Source organism: Tursiops truncatus, chromosome 4 (assembly GCF_011762595.2).
Source record: "Tursiops truncatus isolate mTurTru1 chromosome 4, mTurTru1.mat.Y, whole genome shotgun sequence".
Classification (NCBI taxonomy): Eukaryota; Metazoa; Chordata; class Mammalia; order Artiodactyla; family Delphinidae; genus Tursiops; species Tursiops truncatus.
In genome coordinates this window covers 6,913,079-6,932,529 of record NC_047037.1, presented here as the reverse complement: position 1 = coordinate 6,932,529, position 19,451 = coordinate 6,913,079, and the positions used below count along the sequence as shown (strand labels likewise).

General features: G+C 42.1%; 2 protein-coding genes across 4 annotated transcripts in view; one reads left to right on the top strand and one right to left on the bottom strand.

Moving 5' to 3' along the window:
- Nucleotides 1-6,350, bottom strand: part of EFHB (EF-hand domain family member B) — a 50,048-nt gene extending 43,698 nt beyond the window's left edge. The window contains 1 exon segment of the mRNA XM_019934139.3: nt 5,430-6,350. Coding sequence (XP_019789698.3) covers nt 5,430-6,350 — 921 coding nt within the window.
- A 4,797-nt stretch (nt 6,351-11,147) lies between these two features.
- RAB5A (RAB5A, member RAS oncogene family) overlaps nt 11,148-19,451 on the top strand; it is a 30,855-nt gene continuing 22,551 nt past the window's right edge. Inside the window, exons 1-2 of one of the 3 annotated variants that reach the window (XM_033855273.2) lie at nt 11,148-11,222; nt 15,443-15,698. In XM_033855273.2, coding sequence (XP_033711164.1) covers nt 15,536-15,698 — 163 coding nt within the window. In that variant the 5' untranslated portion in view covers nt 11,148-11,222; nt 15,443-15,535. Of the gene's footprint in view, nt 11,223-11,274; nt 12,399-15,442; nt 15,699-19,451 lie in introns of those variants that run through there. The other 2 variants (XM_033855274.2, XM_033855271.2) reach the window with 2 other exon arrangements.

Here is a 19,451-nt window from a genome sequence, read left to right as displayed (position 1 = left end):
CGTGTGGGCTGGCATAACGGTCCGATCTCTCCCTTGGTCAAGATCACTCTGTTTTGCTCATAGATATCCCTAACTCGGAAAATCTCAGCAAAAATTTAGGAATGATGGCATCAATCTTTCTGCCCAGAAGGCCCTGAACCCGTTAGGCAAATAAAACCACCCACTTCGCAGAATTCTGCAGAGATTGGCTCTTTGCAAATTCAGACAAAATGAATCTTTGTGACTTTTTTTTTTTTTTTTTGAGTATCAGGGCTTGCGTGACTATCAGGTTCTCACAAGATTTACAAATAGGTGACCCCTTTGCCTCTACCCATCCCTCAAATAGCTATCAGGGTCTCTTTGTGTAGAAGAGGAAAAAAAATAAGGCATCCCTTTGCATGACATTTACCACATTGTAAAATCATTGGTCTATTGGTCTCAAGTCTCTAGACTGTAAGGTTTTTGGAAAGCCAGTACTGTATCATTTTTCATCTTTGTAGCCCTAGCACCTAACATACTGTCTAGTCATTGTAGACAATATTATCTTTTTAAAACCTTTCTTTGAAACTTTCCTTCCTTCCTCCTCTTTGTACTTCAGGCTTCAATACCATTTATCAATGCACTTTGTAAGGTTCAGTTGTTTAGTCTTAATAACCCCAAGGTTTCTGCCATAGTCAGTGCATTAATGTCAATCAAGGGACAGTATCAGGATGTCTTGGAGAAATGACCATTAGAGAGATTTTGATCTCTACCAGAGTGCTGTCCAAGAGCCCTTCCAAGGGTCTACACAGAGAGGACCTCGTTTTACCAGACTCTTTAGTTCTTGAAGAGCACTCCAAAAATCTCCTCTTGGGCCACCATTTCTTGGCTTTTCCTGAATACAGGTCCTTGCTGCTATACCAATGACTGTACCAGCAGTCATTGCTGCTATACCAATGCTGCTATACCAATGACTGTACCAGCAGTCATTGCTGCTATACCAGTGCTGCTATACCAGTGACTATACCAGCAGGACTAGAAGGCCTCATGGGGTCTCATAAATCCATCAGAGCAGACCTTCACTTGCAGCCAACTCTGGGCAGCAACTTCAAACCACAGGATGAGTGTCCTTACAATGAGATGCATCTGTTCCCCTCCCCCCAATACTGGAACGGCCTCTCGTGGAGATGACAGTTTCCTGAGCGCACCCTGATGAAAAGCTAGTGTCCTCGCAGGTTGATTTTAGCAGGTTCTTCACAGAGGTATTTCCATCTGAGCTCTGCTCACTGTCATACTTGAAAATGGGTTTTGACCTCTCCCAAATGAACTTCTTCCCTTCTCTGAAACTGGATGAACTCAGGGGCACCAAATACTTCACCATCCCATCCCTTGATCAGGATGCTGGGGATCTCCTATTCTTTTCCTTTCAGTTGTACGCGTTCCACTAAACCTACGAGAAGTAGATAATGCACACAATATCTAAACTCTTACAAGCATAAAGAAAATGAAAATATGGAAGTCTTCTCAATTCTTTTCATGTGCTAGCATCCCCCTAATACCAAACTCCAAGAAAGATAACCCAAAAAGGAAAACTGTGTCCAATATTACATGGGATCGTAGATGCAAAAATCCCACTAAAAAACTGGCAAATCAAACCCTAGAATATATTATAATAATAATACATCACAACCAAGTAGGGTTTAGCCCAAAAATATGAAGATGGTTTGTTATTAGAAAATTAACCATATTAATTCAGAAAAAGATATATTTCAACAAATGTGGGGAAAGCTCTTCATAGTTCAAGCTCTATTCCTGACTTTTAAACATACTTAGCAAACTGGGAATGGATATGGCAAAAATAATACTTAATGGTGAACCGTTAGAATCATTCCCATTAAAGTCTGAAAAGTGACTTTTCAATATTGTGTTATTGATCGTAGGCAATGCGGTGAGATAGGAAATTGAAATGAGAGTTATATATATTAAAGAAGGAAAGACAAAAGTGTCAATATGATTGTCTACCTAGCAAATCCAAAAGAAATAATAAGCAATTAAGACCAATCAGAGTTCAGCAAGATGACCAGATATAAGAATAAAAAAAAACAAAACAATGAAAACAAACATATGAAACAATTTTCAAACTCATTATAAATCAAAGAAATGTGAATTAAAACAATGCCTTACAAATCATTATTAATTTTTAAAACTTAGTGGTACAATCTTTTAGGAAGGGATTTGGCAACAAGAACTAGAGAAAGATTCATCGTTTGGCTTCTGTTGAAACTCTATCCTAAGGAAATATTCTAAGACATATACATAAAGAAGTTCATAGACTATTTTTACAGAAAAATCTGGAAAAAAATCTATTGTCCAAAAAAAGAGGGAATGAGTTATCTAAAGAATCATATATGGTATACACTACCAAGCGTAAGATAGATAGCTAGTGGGAGGCAGCTGCATAGCACAGGGAGATCAGCTCAGCGCTTTGTGACCACCTGGAGGGGTGTGGGATAGGGAGGGTGGGAGGGAGGGAGATGCAGGAGGGAGGAGATATGGGAACATATGTATATGTATAACTGATTCACTTTGTTATAAAGCAGAAACTAACGCACCATTGTAAAGCAATTATACTCCAATAAAGATGTAAAAAAAAAAAGGAAGCATATATGGGCTTAAAGAAATATTGCTTTTATCACTAAAACATCTTTTAAGTTCTCTGTAATAACACTGAAAAATTTATTAAATAATAGTAAGTGAAAAGTCAAGACAATTTTTATGCTTGCTGTAACAACTACATAAAAATGATTAGGAGAAAAGTGTCATGGGAAGTATAGTACAGTCTAGAACTCAGACTCTTAAATTAGAAGTGGTGACTTCAAATCCTGGGGCTACTACTTCTTAGCTGTAAGACTTTGGCCAAATTATTTAATTTTCCTCAGTTTCCTCACCGGTAAAGAGTTAATACCTGCAAAGCTCCATGGGTAGCAATGTTGATATAGTAAAGCCACTGATAACAATTAATGTGAGGGCAGCAAAGTGCCAGTAGGCATAGTGTTAGGGTGATAAGATTATTGTGTTTTCATTCCTGTTTTCTAAATTTTCCATGTTATTATCTTTGTTTTATAGTGAAAGTAGATATTTTAATATTTAAAAAATTATTTTAAAAGGAACCTTGTTTCTAATCTAGGCTAATCTCTCCTCTGGGCTGTGATCCCGTTTCCACTCCCTCCTGCTTTTCTGGGGTCTGGTTCCACCCATTATCTCGTTTGTGTTATCTCAAACTCCCCTACTGATTCACTAAATAAGTAAAATTATTCCTAAATGGAATCTTTACTCTGTTCTCTTCACTGTCACACTTCTTAGGAGAAAAAAAAAAGTTACAATAGTTTTCTCCAATTCTAATTTCACTCTTCAGTATATTGGAATCTGCATTCTCACTATGTTGCTAATTCCCTTAATGCCCAAAGCTAATTCATCTTTATTCTATTTACCCTATCGGAGACGTTTTAACACTGCTGGTCACTTTCTCCTTGAAGCTCTCTTCCCTGTCCTCTCACATTTTTTTTTTTTCCTCTCACATTTAGAAAGGAGGACGTGAGCGGTAGCAGGAAGCAGAGGTTTTAGAACTGCCTGTATTGGAAACCGGAAGCTGGTTTCTCCTTGTATGTGAGATCAGGTCTGAAGCCATAGACCCATAGACTGCAGAACCGATCCAGAATGGAGAAGCAGGCATGGTCAAGTGAGAAGAGAGTGGCTGGGGAAATCCAATAACGGAACCAGAAAGCAAAGTGGGTCAAAGACAAAAGAACACTCTGACTCCCAAGGGGAACAAAAGTCTGCAGATGCCAAAAAAAAAGTTCTGCAGAATCCCTGTGACCACTTCAGCAGAATTGTGTTCTCTAATGTCTCCTTTACTCCCAGAATACTTCAAGGATCCTCCCTTTATGTTGCTCAATACCACCCTCTCAGACTCACCTCTTTCTTCTCTGTTTTTTCTCCCACTTAATCATCCAGCCTTCCTTCCATTTATCAAACATATATTTACTGAATGACCAGTATAAGCTGGACATCATGATATGCCATGAAGCGACATGATAAATAAGAGAAAATCCTTGTCATCAAGAACTCACCTAGTTGACATTTCTTTCTCTGATCATCTCATGTGTTTCCCAAGGTAAGATCTTGCCTAGACCTTCTTTGTCCCATTTCCACCCATGGCTCCAACTGTCTGCCTGGCTTTTTCATCTGATACCCTGTAAATAACTGAAACTCAGGATGGCCAACACCAGATATTCATGTGTCACCAAACCGGAAGATGTCTCATTATCAAACTAGAAACTCCTAAGTCATCCATTAACTTCCCTCTCTTTTACCACATAGATCCACAACTGGATGGCAATTCTTAACAATACCATCTCCTAAAAGGTTCTCAGAATTGCTCTCTCCTCTCCAATTCTTTCCAACTCTACATTAATTTCAGGCCATCATTACCCTGAAATAACCTTCTAACTTTTTCCTGTCATCCAATATCTTCCCCTTCCAGTCCACCATTATTATTGATATCAGAATTATCCTTTCAAAAGGCAAATTTTATTCATTTCTTCCCTCATGAAGATCCACCATTGCTTCTGTACCCATACGTTTTACCCCTGCATTCAGGACCTTTAGATTTCTTCTTCATCTCTTACCACCATGCTGGCTAAACAGAATTGCTTATACCTCCCAACACAAGAAGCTTTGGTCACACTCCATGCCATTCTTTGCCCAAGATGCTCCAACCGTTTCCATCTGACAAATACTGACACCTTTCTAAATTAGCTGAAATATTACTTGCTCTGTAAAGCCTTTCCTATCTCCTCCAAAACAATTGTCCAAACTCTCCATTGCGCTTCATATTTAGAGTGTACTTCTATTAAGGAAGAATGTTTTCTATGCATTTAGACATCTATATAATATTTGTTTAGTTATTGCCTCCAAAATTGGAGTGAGAGCCTAAACCCATGGGATTAGAATCATGTGCTTCTCATTTGATAGTGCCCTGGACCCAGCATAAGGACCACCACAAGTCTTTGCTGAAAGAATAAATAACTCACAGAATAATGAATAGAAAAAGCAAACTGTTTTCGGAAAAAGTACATGAATATTAGGATATAACATGTATTACAGTTGGAGGGTTGAGAAAATGCAGATTGAGGAATGAAATGTAGGTCAAAGGAGAAAGGAGGGAGAAATCAAGAGGACCCATTCGTGTGCACAGAAAACAAAGCTGACATTAGAAAAGAAGGCAGAGAGTCAGAGGAGACCGGACAGAATAACAGCTGGAAAGAGTCTCTTGGGACAAGGAATATCAGAATCTCAACAAAATCTCTGCAATTTGACTCTGCAAATCCAAACAAGTCTCACTCGTTTATCATCTTGATAGAGACATGGCTATACATAGTTCCTACGGAAAGTACTAGGAAGAAACTTACACTTGGCCAGCAAGGCAACCGATCAAAAAATTTCCCAGAGTATATGGGTCTGATGCGATCTGGAGGTTCTACTCCTGGTTCAATGTTCTCAGTCTCCCTTTGCTCTTCAGGTTGTTGAGCCAACTGGCACTCAGAAGGTTCTATCACCAAGCCCATTTGGGGTTCTGTAGGCTTAGTTTCATCTGGATCCTCTGGTTGGGGGAACCCCATGTCCACCTGCACAGGAGGCTGCATCTCCACGCTGGGCTTCATCACCACACAGGTGGACTCTTTTTCCAGTCCCCGTCTAGGTTCCATACCCAAAGTAGGTTGCTTCCCCACTGAAGCCCCTAACTCTTCAGGGTCACCAGCCACAGGACATCTCCTGCTGCCTAGAGCCTGTGGACTTTCACACACCAGGCCCAGTGGAGACTGTGTTACCCTTCCAGGACGACACCCTGCCAGAAAACGCTCATTTTCTAAACCTGCTCTTCCTGGCAACATTCTCAGAGGACATTTTGTTTCCTGTGAGGCTGAGACCCTGCTGACTCCTAAATTACTCCCGTCCATGAAAGCCCTAGAAATATTCTGTCTTTTTAATCTTATATCAAGCCCATTGCTCGATGGACATTTTGTTTCCGGTGAAGCCATCCTCTCCTCATATTTATTACTGCATGGAGAATCTTCTTTTCCTAATCCCACTCTGAGCCCCAACTCCGTGGGAGATGTTGTTCCCATGAAGACCCTTCTCTCTCCTAAGTCATCTTTTCCTTCCTGGGTGAGTGCCACGTCCATGCTCAGGGGAGATTTCCTCTCAGATACCGTCATTCCTCCAAGGGCACTCATCTCTAAGGGGTAAGCTGCACCTGGCTAGAGGGAAGATCCCAATCCCTTGGAGCGCCCCAACCCTTTGGGGGACCCCGCTCTTACGAAAGAGCACATCTCCACTCGGACTTCCTGCCCACTGCTTCCTGCCCGCCACTTCACACCTAGCAGAATTCACTGGGGAAAAGAAGATGGAGGTCTGTTTACCCAGTTACCTGGGAAACGGGGGCGGGGCTTGGAGCGCAGCTCTTTCCAGGGCAGGACCCCCACCCATCTCTCTCCCTCTTTCTCCTCTCCCCCACTCTCTCCTCTTTCTCTCTCCCTCATTCCCCCTATTCTCCCTTATTCCTTCTCTCTTTTTCCCCCCTTCTTTAGTTGATTTGGAGGGCAGGAAAACTTGAAGGATGTGGTCTTGGGCTCCAGATCAAATGACCCCAAACTTCTCTTTGGTTTCCCAAGCAACGCGGTCCCGTTAGGATGGGTTCAGCCAGGGGCCTACTCCTGGCCACGGCCTATTAATTTTACTGGCGATCAGAGAATAAATAACCCTCTTTCTGGTGGTGACCACCAATTTTAGATCCTTCCTTGTGAAAGTACATGCACACTGCGTGTAGTTCTTTCAGCACTTAAGACATCCTTTAAAAATTCTGTAAAGTTACTATATTTGGCAGCTGTGGTAAGGAACATCTTAAAGTCTTTGAAAACACACTCCAATAAATAGGCTTTAAATAGCATTTCAAGTAAATATATTAAAATTTGAAATGCGTTACACAGTAATGCATATTGACTTTTTAAAATAATGTGGCGAACTCAAAATTAAGTATGGGATTTTTTTTAAACTCAAGGTTTAATGAATGTATATTTGGTGAATATTTGTCATGTTCTACACATACAGGGGATACAGAACACCTCGCTTAGAATTTGAATGAAATTTATGAGATTCCACTTTTTTAAGAAAGCCTCATGAAAAACTTGCAAAGTCCAAATTTTTTTTTTTTTTTTTTTTTTTCTGTACGCGGGCCTCTCACTGTTGTGGCCTCTCCCGTTGCGGAGCACAGGCTCCGGACGCGCAGGCTCGGCGGCCACGGCTCACGGGCCCAGCCGCTCCGCGGCATGTGGGATCCTCCCGGACCGGGACACGAACCCGTGTTTCCTGCATCGGCAGGCGGACTCTCAACCACTGCGCTACCAGGGAAGCCCCCAAATTTTTTTTAAAAGTGGTTAAGGGATACTATTTTACATTTGTAAAAACAGTGTACTGTAATTTTCTAGATAGCTAGTATACATATTCTTCTCCCCCTAAGCAATTTAAATGACTTGATTGTGTGTAAATCAAGGTATGTCTGTATAAGTGTTCATTCGATTCTTTTGTTTACAACTATCTACAGTACTGAGTCCTCATTTTGTGTCAGTTCTGGGAATACAATGGACTAAGCTAATCCCTACCTCATAGAATTTATATTCTAGTAGGGATAGATAACCATCAAGTAAAGCAATAAATAAGATCATTTCACATGATGAGTGATGAGTACCATGAAGAAAACAGAACACTTTGATATGGAGGGAAGCTACTTTAGAATTGATGGGCTTAGAAATCCCTTAGGTATGTGACCTTGAGCTGAGGCTTTCATGATGTCCTACAAAGACACTAGCTTTTAAACCTGAATAGCTCAAGTTTCCATAGCCTTTTTCTCACTGCCTTGCCACCATGCCTACAATTCCTTATGCCAGAATTACCTTTCGGTTTGTCTCCAGACAGTCCCATTTAAAAGTGAATGTTACCATTCATTACCATCTATGCAAAGAGTCATTCTTCAACTACACAATGGAAAGATTTCCTGGAGGAGAAGGTAGAAGACATGGAGTGTTGTGGATGATTGAGAGATGCAAGGTGCTGGGAATTCCTGAGTCGGTGTTTAGAGATTTGAGGGCAAAGGCAGCACTAAGGGCAGTGTTCAGTTCTGCATGACTTTATTTAGGCTCCATCCATTTTGTGGCTTCCTTAAGAAATTTTACCACCTAGTAGTTAAACAGGAGAGAAGGGGGCAGGGCACAACCTTTAAAAGAATAACATAGCCCGAGGACACGACATAAACAGATTAGAACAAAATAGGTCCAAGATGGTGGACAAGTCGACTTCCACTAGACCTAGAGCCTCAGTATATGATCATTGTAACACATCAGCAAGCTGATGACACACCCACAGGCGCCGTGACAGTTCCAAGACCAACCATAAAGGTCAAAAAGTGGGCGGTGGCCCCATTCCTAGAAATCCCCATCTCTTCCCCAAAATAGCTGGAATACTCCTCCCACTCTTTAGCCTATGAAATTACCCACCCCTATAAAAACTGACAACCCCCCTACCCTGGTGCTCTTCTCACCTTCTGAGATGGCCCACACTCTGTCTATGGAGTGTGTTTCTCTCTAAATAAATCTACTTCTTACCTATCACTTTGTCTCTCACTGAATTCTTTCTGCGATGAGACATCAAGAACATGAGCTTCATTAAGTCCTGAGACTAGGTGTGATCTCCATTAAAAGACCATGGGTTCAAGTCCCACTCTGGGTTTTGGCTGGGTTTGGGTCCCGGCCTGTGGGTTCAAGTCCCACTCCAAGTTACACGGTTTCAGTAGGATCTCCCATTTGCTACTAGAATGTATCCAGTTATCAGTCCTCCTCAGTTATCCAGAGTTAGGGGGAAAAAAAACACAGGCCTATTGTGAGCGGCAGTACAAGAGCAAAGCTTTACTGTGGCATTTCCATCTCTCCAAAATTACTACTGGATCTTAGAGGTACCAGCCGCTGGAGCAGAACTCCCCAGGCAAACATTATGACTAAACTATAAAATACTGTGGAATATATTCATGAATACAGAGAATTGGGGTTTTTGGGCCTTGCCTCACAGCTTGCAGGATCTTAGTTCCCTGACCATTGAACCCAGGCCCCAGCAATGAAAGCACTGCTAACCTCTGGAAAGCCAGGAATTCCCTCACGAAGGAAGTGAATTAAAAGACAAAATTGGTAGAAAGTCGGACTCCCCTGCTGGTCCAGTGGGTAAGACTCTGCTCTGTGCTCCCAATGCAGAGAGCCCGGTTTTGACCTCTGGTCGGGGAACTAGATCCTGCATGCATGCCACAACTAAGAAATCTGCATGCCTCAACAAAGATCCTGTGTGCCTCACCTAAGACGCGGCACAGCCAAAATAAATAAATATTTTAAAAATTGGTAGAAAGAAATGAATGAGGAAGCAATACCCTAGAACAATGATGGGGAGTTCCTAACAATGTATAAATTTCAGCATCCAGGTGTTATTTGTGAGGACTTAAGTCAAATGTTCACCATTCTAAATGTAATTAAGCTTGGGAATTCCCTGGTGGTTCAGTAGTTAGTGACTCAGTGCTTTCACTGTGGAAGGCGGGGTTTTATCCCTGGTCAGGGAACTAAGATTGCACAAGCTGCATGGTGTGGCAAAAAAAAAAATGCAATTAAGCTCACAAATTTTGGGGAGTCCCTATGATATCAATCAAAGTTCCTCTGAAAGGAAGTTAAATCATGAATAAATTATGGTCCTGGTCCTTAAGAACTTTAAAATCCTAATGGGAATGAAAGCCTGAGGAGGAAAGTCTAGGCAGGTACTCTCTAACTGTAAAATAAGGCAGATACATATTAGAACTATTACAGACAGTAAAGTATCATGAAACTACAGGAAAAAGATCACTAAATCCAGTAGAAGTAGCCTCAGATGCCATCCAGAGGAGTTGGCATCCTGGCCAAGGTGAGACCTGCAGTGATGAGAGGTAGTGGTATTCCAAGGTGCAGAGAACAAAGTGATCAAAGATGCCAAGATGGAAACACACAGGCGACACTCTGGGAACACAGAGTAGACTGGTATGATTAGGTCACAAGGCAAGAGTTTGGGGAGAGGGAGGCTTTAGAAACAGAATGAAAGAAACATGGGTTGGAACCAGAGTTGAAGAACTTTGTACTCTATTTAGCAATTGCATATTTTTGAGTAGGAGAGTGACTGGCCAAAGTGTAAAGAATGGGTTGAAAAGGCAGGAGTGTGCATTAATTTCAGCTTGTACAAATACTACCATGGCCCAGGCTTTGGGATTAGAGCTTAGATTTGGGATTAGAGAATTTTGGGTGACAGAATGGGACAACGAAGAGCTGAAGATGATTCTGCTCTTTCAAGTCTAGGTGACTGGGAGGCTGTTAATACCAGTCACCAAGCAGAAGCACGTTTGGGATGGAATAGGTTTGGTTTGGGGCATACTGTTGACATGCCAAAACTGATGTGACATATCCTATTTCCTGATTATGCCTGGGATTGTCCAAGAGGTATCACCATGACTAACATACCATATTGGAACCACCCCTTGGGATAAAGTGCCACAGACACCGTTTGCACATGACACATAATGTGCTTGGGGTAACTGGGAGGTTGATCTGAAAGGCTGGCTGTTCAAGGGTTCAAATCACCTTCATTGCAAAATGTTGACTGAGCACCGACAGGATACCTTAGGCCAAGTACACATCTAGACGATCAAAACTGATGGCCACACGGCAGGGCTATAAATAGTAAACAGCAAACTGAAAAAGCAACCCTCATCCTGAGGAAAAATCGATTTAACATTCTCCCAAATTCCGAAAGGAATTTTTTGTTTTGTTTCAGATGCCCAGCCAGGGACTGTTGTGTGAGATGGAGCCAAAACAGCTTGCCTTAAGTAGGTCTGCAATGGAGGCTAATGAATGTATTGGGTTCTTTTACTGGAACTGTGCTTAAGAACTCAGATTCTGGAGCCAGCCCGCAGGTTAGAACACAATTTCATCACCTACTCCGCGGTGATTTTGGACAAGTTACACAATCTCTGTGCCTCAAATTCTTTACCTGTAAAACAGGCACGGCACATTCGTGAATTCCACAGCCACGACTGAAGACTCCTGGCTGCCAGCTGCTGTGCTAGACAGCGGCGAGGACCACTTTGGGTAGGTAATATTCCAATGTAGAGGGAGGCGGACGATAGAGCTAGTTTCAGAGTGAGAGCCCCATAGCGTAGGAAGAAAATGGGATAATTCCTGTAAAGCGTTTAGTGCAGTAACCCGCGACGGGAAATTCTTTATAAAAGCTACCTATTATTTTATAACTTGCCCCTTCGCACCCAAAACAGGTAGGCTCTCAAGAAAAGCAAGTTATTGAAAATGTCCCCGCCTAAAGACAACTTTCGGGGGTCGGGGGAGGATCGCATCCTCCTCCCTGGAGTCAATGCCCCTTACCTATCCACCCATCCCTAGGGACGTGTTGGAAGGCTCTCTTGTGCTAGAAAAGCCCCCACAAAAAAGCCCCTAAGCCGAGGGGGCATTGTTGGGCTGCTGCAGAGGTAGGGGAAGGGGAACTGACAACTAATATTCACAGAGAAAACTTCGCCGCCCCACACCGCCTGGGAGTAACAAACCCAAGCTCTTCTGGGCTTCCCCCTAGAGCAGGCCGGCCAAGGAGTGTCCCCGCCTCGTCCCCGCCCTCGGCCACGGGGAGCCACCGACCACCGCCCAGATAACAATGGCGCCGACGGGGGCGGGGCCGCGCGCGCCCCGGGGAAGCGGGCGAGGGGAGGCGGCCCGCGGCCGTAGCCGACCCCGCGGCTCGCTGGGGTCACGTGACGCGGCCGCCCCGCCCCGCGGCCCAGCCCGGACTCTTAAGGCTCTGAGAGGGGGCGGGGGAGCGGATAGAACGGGCGGACGGGGAACGACCGGAAGTGACGAAGGGGCGTAGTCTGCGACGTGCGGCGACGTGGCGGCGAGGCCGGCGCCGGGCGGCGGAAGTGGCTACCGCGCTGGGACTGGAGTGTTTGTGTTTTGGTTAGCGAAGGAGCCGGCGGCCGGCCTGAGGGGAGGAGGGAGGAGGAGGAAGATTTAGTGGGAACTCGAGCGCCGGCGGCGGCGGAGGAGGAGAAAGCAAAGAGGAAGGCGGAGCGGCGAGAGGCGGAGACGGAGACCGACGGGGGCGGCACCGCGGCACGAGCCCCGCACCGTCCAGTCTGAGGGGAGCGGCGAGACGAGGAGACGCGCCACCACCGCTGCCTCAGCCTCAGCCTCCTCTCGGGCTCCGCCTGGGACCTGCAGCCGGAAGCTTCGGCGCCGCGGCCCCGCGAGCTGCGGACTCAGGTAACCGAGCCGGCCCTCCGCCTGCGCGGAGCGGGTCGGGACCCCGGGTGGTCCGCGGGCCCTGCCGGCGCGGAGTCCTCCGCCCTTCCCTCTCGCGCGTCGGGGCCCGAGACTGGAGATGGGCCGAACCCGGCGTCTCGACCCACCGGCCCTGGTGACTCATCCTTCGAGGGGCTTCGGAGGCCAGGATTTGGGGACCGGCCGAGGGAGCGACGGGTGTCACCCTGTTCCCTTCTCAAGATGGCGCCGCGAGAGAGGGCCGGAGGCCGCGGTTCCGCCTGCTCCGTCCTGGCAGCCCGGGGTTGGGGGGGGGGTGGTCTCCGGCCAGAAGCAGGCCGGATTCCGGGGAGGAGGATGGGAGAGACGGCCCAGGGGCCTGGCGGAGCCTGCCTGCTCGGGCGATCGGAGCTGGTGTCAGTTGCTCAGGTGCTCTCGGAGGAGGAACTGGGGCTTCCAGCAGGTGTGAATTTGGGGAGCTCCGCCTACCCCCCGACTCCCTGAGCCGGGTAATGGAGGGAGGAGGCGGCTCGGGAAGCCGGGCTGTCTAGGGACTCTTGTCTCATCGTTGGAAGGTGGTGAACCGCAGCCTTAAACAACTCGGCACAACTAGGTCGCTGAACACACTCACTGGATAGAGCCCTTTAAACGTGCTCTGTTGTTCGCCTCCCTGGAAGCTGGTTATCCTCCTGAGACTCAGACTTTTTCAAGCTCTGAACGTCATAATTCACATATTTGGTTTTTGTTTTTTGCTGAAGTGGTGCCTAAGTGTCCAGTCAATTGCCTTTCACATAACTAGTAGAGGAAAAACCCACATGGACACCACTGCGGTAATTCAGGACAGCTCAGAAACTTTATTCTTAGTGTAAAATGGGATAATAAAAAGAGCTCGTAGGGTTGCTGTGAGCCTAATTCATAGGATGGTGCTTGGCACAAAATAAGTACCCAGAAACGTAAGCTGCTGTTAGTTTTCATCAAGGAGCACCCAGGAGGACTTTAACTCTAGAATGCCAGGTGTTTTCAAAAGATTTAAAATGCACTTTGTGCAAAATCTTGTGCTTTTGTGAAACAAAAGTTTAAGTAGTGAATGCAACTATTACAAAATGTAACTTTTAACCTTAATGTTATGCTAACTGTATATTTATAATTAGATTTAGATATGTTTTGTTTGAGATCCTTGGAGGGAACTATAATGCAAGGCTTTAAACCTTAAAAGACAAAGCTAAATCATAATCTTTTTTAATGGGCATCTGATGTTTTCCGTGCAATTTTGGGAGGACTGGAAATTCGGAGCATGTTGTCCTTGATGAGTAATTCAGTTTGCTGTTTTGTAGGTAATCAGACAGCTGGGAAGTGTTTTAGTTGCTATCGTATGTACTATCTGAAGGTGTGTTGGTGCATTTTCAGTCTACCTGACTTTCTTTTGATACTTGGTCATTATTTCATCAAAGGGGCACTTTAATTGCCAATTTTAAATCCCTGCTGTGTGTTGACCACTGTATTAGAAACTTTTTACATATATAGTTTCTTGTTTACTTCCCACAGCAGTTATGAAAGTTAGGTATACTGGAAATAGAGGCTTTGAAATGAAAGCACTTGCTCCAGCAGAAATTGGTATAGCTAGCCAGGATTAGATCCCCAAATCTGATATGTTTTTGGGGTGCTAGGAGGATAGATGTGGGGTTGGAGCATTTTTTTATTACAGAAAATTTTTTAAATGTACAGAAGTAGGAAGAATAGTATAATGAACCCATCACCCTGGCTTCAGTTATTTTATGGCCAATCTTGTTTTATTTACGCCCCCATTGTTTGGAAGCAACTCAGACCTATTATTTCATTTGTCAGTATTTCAATACGTATTACTAAAAGGTAAGGACTCTTCAAAGCTGCTGTTTAGGTAAGGCAGAGGTGATTTTATTGCCATGAATGTAAGGTCTCATGGATATGTTTATTAATGAGTTCGTGGTCAAGAGGGATTCTTGTATAAACTAATTTCATGGGTAAGGCAAATATCGTATTAGGTACCTAAATGAAATAGAACAGTGATTTGAGAAGGGGAATCATCAGATTTAATGTTATTAGCACATGATCAGCTTTTGATTAAAGATGGAAGAAAACTATGATGATTGATTTGTGAATAGATTGGAAAAGAGTTCTTTGAAAGTTCCCTAATTCTTTGAGATTGAAAATTAGCGTTCTTAGATAATAGTAGAAGACATAGAAGTTGCCCTTCAGGCTAGCTTTTTCTAAATGTGTTAAATAGAAAGTAACGACACATTTGTTAGCTCCAGAACTACAGAAAAGGATAACTAAGACACTAATTCACTCACCACATAGAGAACCACAGTTAACAGTTCCACGTCTGATATACTTGGGCACATCAGAAAACAGTTTTAAGTCTTTTAGGCACCAGACACACCACCTACTTAATATATTTGTTGCTCCAAAACTACCGTTAAATAAACAAAAAACATGTACTGTTTAACAGAAGCCTTCAAATGATAATGGCCAACATTTATTGAGCTGTTACTGTGTTCTAAGGTCTATTCTAAGAGCTTTCCACTTATTAACTTAATTTTACTCAAAACTGTTTTAACCTAAGTACTTGAGTCACCTTTCAGGTTGCCAGGGTTTGAAACTCAGCTCTGTTGAAGCTCTGTCACAGTAACTGTGTGACCTCAAGTTACTTAACCTCTCTGTGCCTGTTTTCCTCATTTTTAAGGATTGTAATAGTCAACTTTATAGGATTGTTGAGTGGCTGTGTTAAGTACTTAAAATCACCTGGCACAAAATTGAGTCTTTGATAAAGGTTAGCTTTAAAATGTTTTAAAAGCCTTGATTACAGCATGATTTTAGGCTCAAATCTCATGCCTTTACAGTACTGACAAAGGTAGTGAATTAAACTAAATGACACTCAGTGTCTATTAGAGGTTATAATTGTCATGCAATAATGTGTTACAGGCAGAATTTACCGAAGTGATTAATAGTAGATTTGCTTTGTTTTGCTGATTTGTATACTTAATTACTTCATATTTGTTTTTTTACAGGTTTCTCTACCTCCAGAAAGAAAAAAATTGACACCTTGCATCCTGGAAGTTCATTTAAGAGACTGAAATTAGGGACTTCTTTCAAATTTGGACATGGCTAATCGAGGAGCAACAAGACCCAATGGGCCAAATACTGGAAATAAAATATGCCAGTTCAAATTAGTACTTCTGGGAGAGTCTGCTGTTGGCAAATCGAGCCTGGTGCTTCGTTTTGTGAAGGGCCAATTTCATGAATTTCAAGAGAGTACCATTGGGGGTAAGATTTTCTTTTATCCCTTCTTCATTTAATTGAATCATACGTTGACAAATAAGATTTTGCTGTTCTGATTGTATGATGATAGGTACTAAGTAGGTCTCAGAGTGAAGAGCTGAGCAGCAGGCTCAAGCTTTATAACTTGGTTTTTGTTAAGGTAATGTTGTTTAATATTTCGATTTACTGGTTATCCCCAAGATGGTTATATGGAAGCTAAAACACAGATGTAAACATGAGTGGAATCAATGTCCCCAAGTATAAGATTTGATTGATATCTTTCTTGATAATGATTAGAAGCTTCTTCAAGTTAATACATGTTTGTGCTGAATTATATTGGCTTTAGAATGAATAGTGAAAATAGTAAAAGTAAATAGTAAAAGAGTTAACATTAAAATTCTAATTCTAAATAACTGAGGGAAGAGAAAAAGTGAGTGATTAATGAAGAGGGACATGAAAGGGAAATGGGACCTGGAGAGAAAGATGGAAGGAGAGGGGAAAGAGGTAGAGTAAGCACTGCTTACAGTGTTTTTGGTAAGACTGAGGCAAGGGGACGGTAAGATACAGGACAAAGAGGAGACAACTAACAGAGCATTGCTGTGAATAGAAGACAAGAAATTAGATAATTGAACCTCATCAGAGAAATCCACAACTGTATATAGCAGTGGGGCAAAACAGCCTTTTTTGGGCATCAGTTTCATCTGCCAAATGAAGCTTTTGAATTAGGTACTGTGTGGACAGCTTTAAGATCCGCGGTATTTTGCAAGGGGTGTGTAACTAAGCAGTACCATATTTTTTCCAGGTATTTTATACGTTTTAAAGTCTTACTTTTGAAATATGTAAGGCAGATACCCACTGGCATGTAGCAACTTCTTGGAGTCCGTCTTTCAGGAGCATAACTTTATGCTATGCATTGAGTATATGTTCTCAAGTAAGTACACTTGAGAATTTTATTTGTAGTTTCAGATCCTCCCAATAAGATAAATTACAGAACTCTAGTATCTCCTGGCTTTTCCCTACATACAAGAAATGTAGTAGATAAGTGGTATTTCCACTTTAATAGACTCAGCAGTATAACAGTGATTGTCAGCCCCCTCCATTTGTATGTCATGTTACAATGTGATCCCATTTTAGTATTTTATGGTTTTTATAATGGATGAGCATCAAAAGTATAGTCCATACCATGCAGCTTTTATTTTGATTCAGAAATCTTGGTATTTTAAAAAGCTTTAATGAAGTGTATCACACGTTCTTTGTGGTTTCTTTGTGAATACATTTGTGTGTGTGTATACCGTTTAATAATGAAATATAAAAATATGTATACGTATGATTTAATAATGAAGTATTACCTCTCAAGCTTTAGCCTCCTCCAGAAAGCAAATTGGGCCAAAGTTAACTAGCCCACATGGTAGGAAGAGTTTTAAAGAGTTTGAGGTTATGTCCACCCACCTTAAACTGGTGCAAAAAGTTAGTCATTATAACTGCTTTTTGGCAAGTGATTGTCAGTTGCAGCATTTTCCAAAGTACATATGCACCGTAGGCAAAATACCTGGGCCGATATGTTTGGGACTTGCTATGTGCTAACCCTGCCCCCCTTCACAGTGCATATTAAAATAACAAAAACACTGAAGTACTGTAGTAAAGAACTTAACTCCTGGGAAATGTAGCCTAAGACTAGAACTTTGTTTTTGTTTTGGTTACTCCCGATTATCTTCGAAATGTATTTTTTCCTAATGACATCTAAGGAAGGACATTTAAAAGAGAAATTCAACCCCTTATCAGTTCATCAACATAAATATACATATTCTCTGATATGTGTGTATGGGAGTGTGTGTATATATATATATATATATATATATATACACACACATACACATATATATATATAAAATCTCCATTTCCATTTAATACCAATTACCAATACCAATACCAATTGTCTACATTTCATTAATGAAATTGTCAAAAGGTTTTCATTCTAACACATAAAACTTCCTTAATATTTTCTACGAGTACAGATTGAGCTGGCTTTTTAAACCAACTTTAGGACTTTACATCCCAATTTCTATGTTAATGGTTACTGGCTGGATACCTTTCCACTATGTTGACCACATATTAATATCCTTAGGAGGTATGACAGTGCCATTATGATTACAGCTGTGAGCCCTGGATTTTTTGTTTGTTTTTGAGAGATAAGTGACATAATATTGTGTAAGTTTAAGGTGTAAGACGTATTGGTTTAACTTGCCTACAGTTGAGCACTGTTTTTTTTATGCTCTTTGCTAGCAGCTCTTCACTCTTAAGGACTAGATTAGAATCTAAGCATTTAAGGATCTCAAGGTTTGAGCTATTTAAGGTCTGTAACTTGTAGGTAATATGTCTTTTTGTTTTGGCTGATGTGTGGTAGGAGCTGTCTAAAAATGAACCTGGCCAGATGTTTTACATTTCATCTGTTCTTTATTTTTTACTTAACTGTTGATGTTTAATAACATTAGTTGCGGTCTGAAGAGCTCACTTAAAATTTTCATCTCTGGTTGTGTTGTAAGGTGGAAATCATATACTGCACTCTTGAATTTGTGTATTCTAGAACCTTATATTCATCAAGAACATCAAGGTTTCTTTAGTTTTTGTGGTTCTTCCTAAACACGATAGCTTGATTTAAGAATCCATGTTGTCTCACAATACCCCACACCCCTGCCCCTTGGCTCTATAGCACTCATAATGAGATAGATAGGTGGTGGGTTTAGCGCTTTGGGGAGTTCTAGCTTATTTGTAGGGGTTTAAAGTCTGCATGACATTTACGTTCCCATTGTTTGTCTAAGACTAGCCCATAAGGTTAGCAGGGAGCATTAGGCTCAGAGGGTTGTCATCCTTCTTGCTATTTCATCTGGAGGCACATAGCTCTTCAGTAAATACTTGTTGGATGTTTGGACTGGCCATCTTTCATTTAACACCTTGAACACCTAAAGATTTATCTTAAGTTTTAACAAGTCTTCCACGTGATTCTAGTACATGCCAAAGTTTGAGAACCCCTGCTTTCTGTGTTCTGAGGAGCCAGTATTACATTTACACTACATATTAAAGTTCTCCCACAAATGGAATAATTGCTTTTCTTTTTTTTAAACTGTAGGATTTTTTTAAAACTTGCTGTTCATCTAACTCCTCCAGTTTGAGAATTTCAAGTATTATGTACTTGGTTACATTACATATTAACCTGTTATTTCTTTGTATGGGAACCCCTTCCTGTTAACCTGCTAGGCCTCTTTAAGAGAGCATGGCTCCTTCTCTGTTCCATCAAGGATACCCTGCCTTGTCTTTACTTACGGGAGTTAGAATATCCATAGTTTTCAGTTATCTGTACTGATGCTGTTCCCTTTTATTGCCACAAATAATCAAGGACTGGTTATACACGAAATTAAAGAAATAAGTGCCTTCTTTTTTAAGCTATTTTCAGCAGTTATTAACCCTAAGTAGAGTGTCTGAAATAATTATTTCAGGGTTGTTTTTACTGGAAGAACAAAGTTTATTCTGTATTTAACATCGTCCAGTTTTCTCTAAGGGGCTACCAGGACTTGTTCTTCTATTCAGATTCAAAAACATCTGGGGGAAAAATTATTAAAATTAAGAAAAACAAGGTTGGTTTCAAAGTTATTATTAACAGTCTTTTACCTTACCTTATCAATTTACAACCAGGACCTTCTTAAGAGTCGAGCGTGTGGTTAAGAAAGGGGTGGCGAGCGGCTCTATATCCACATTGTTTGA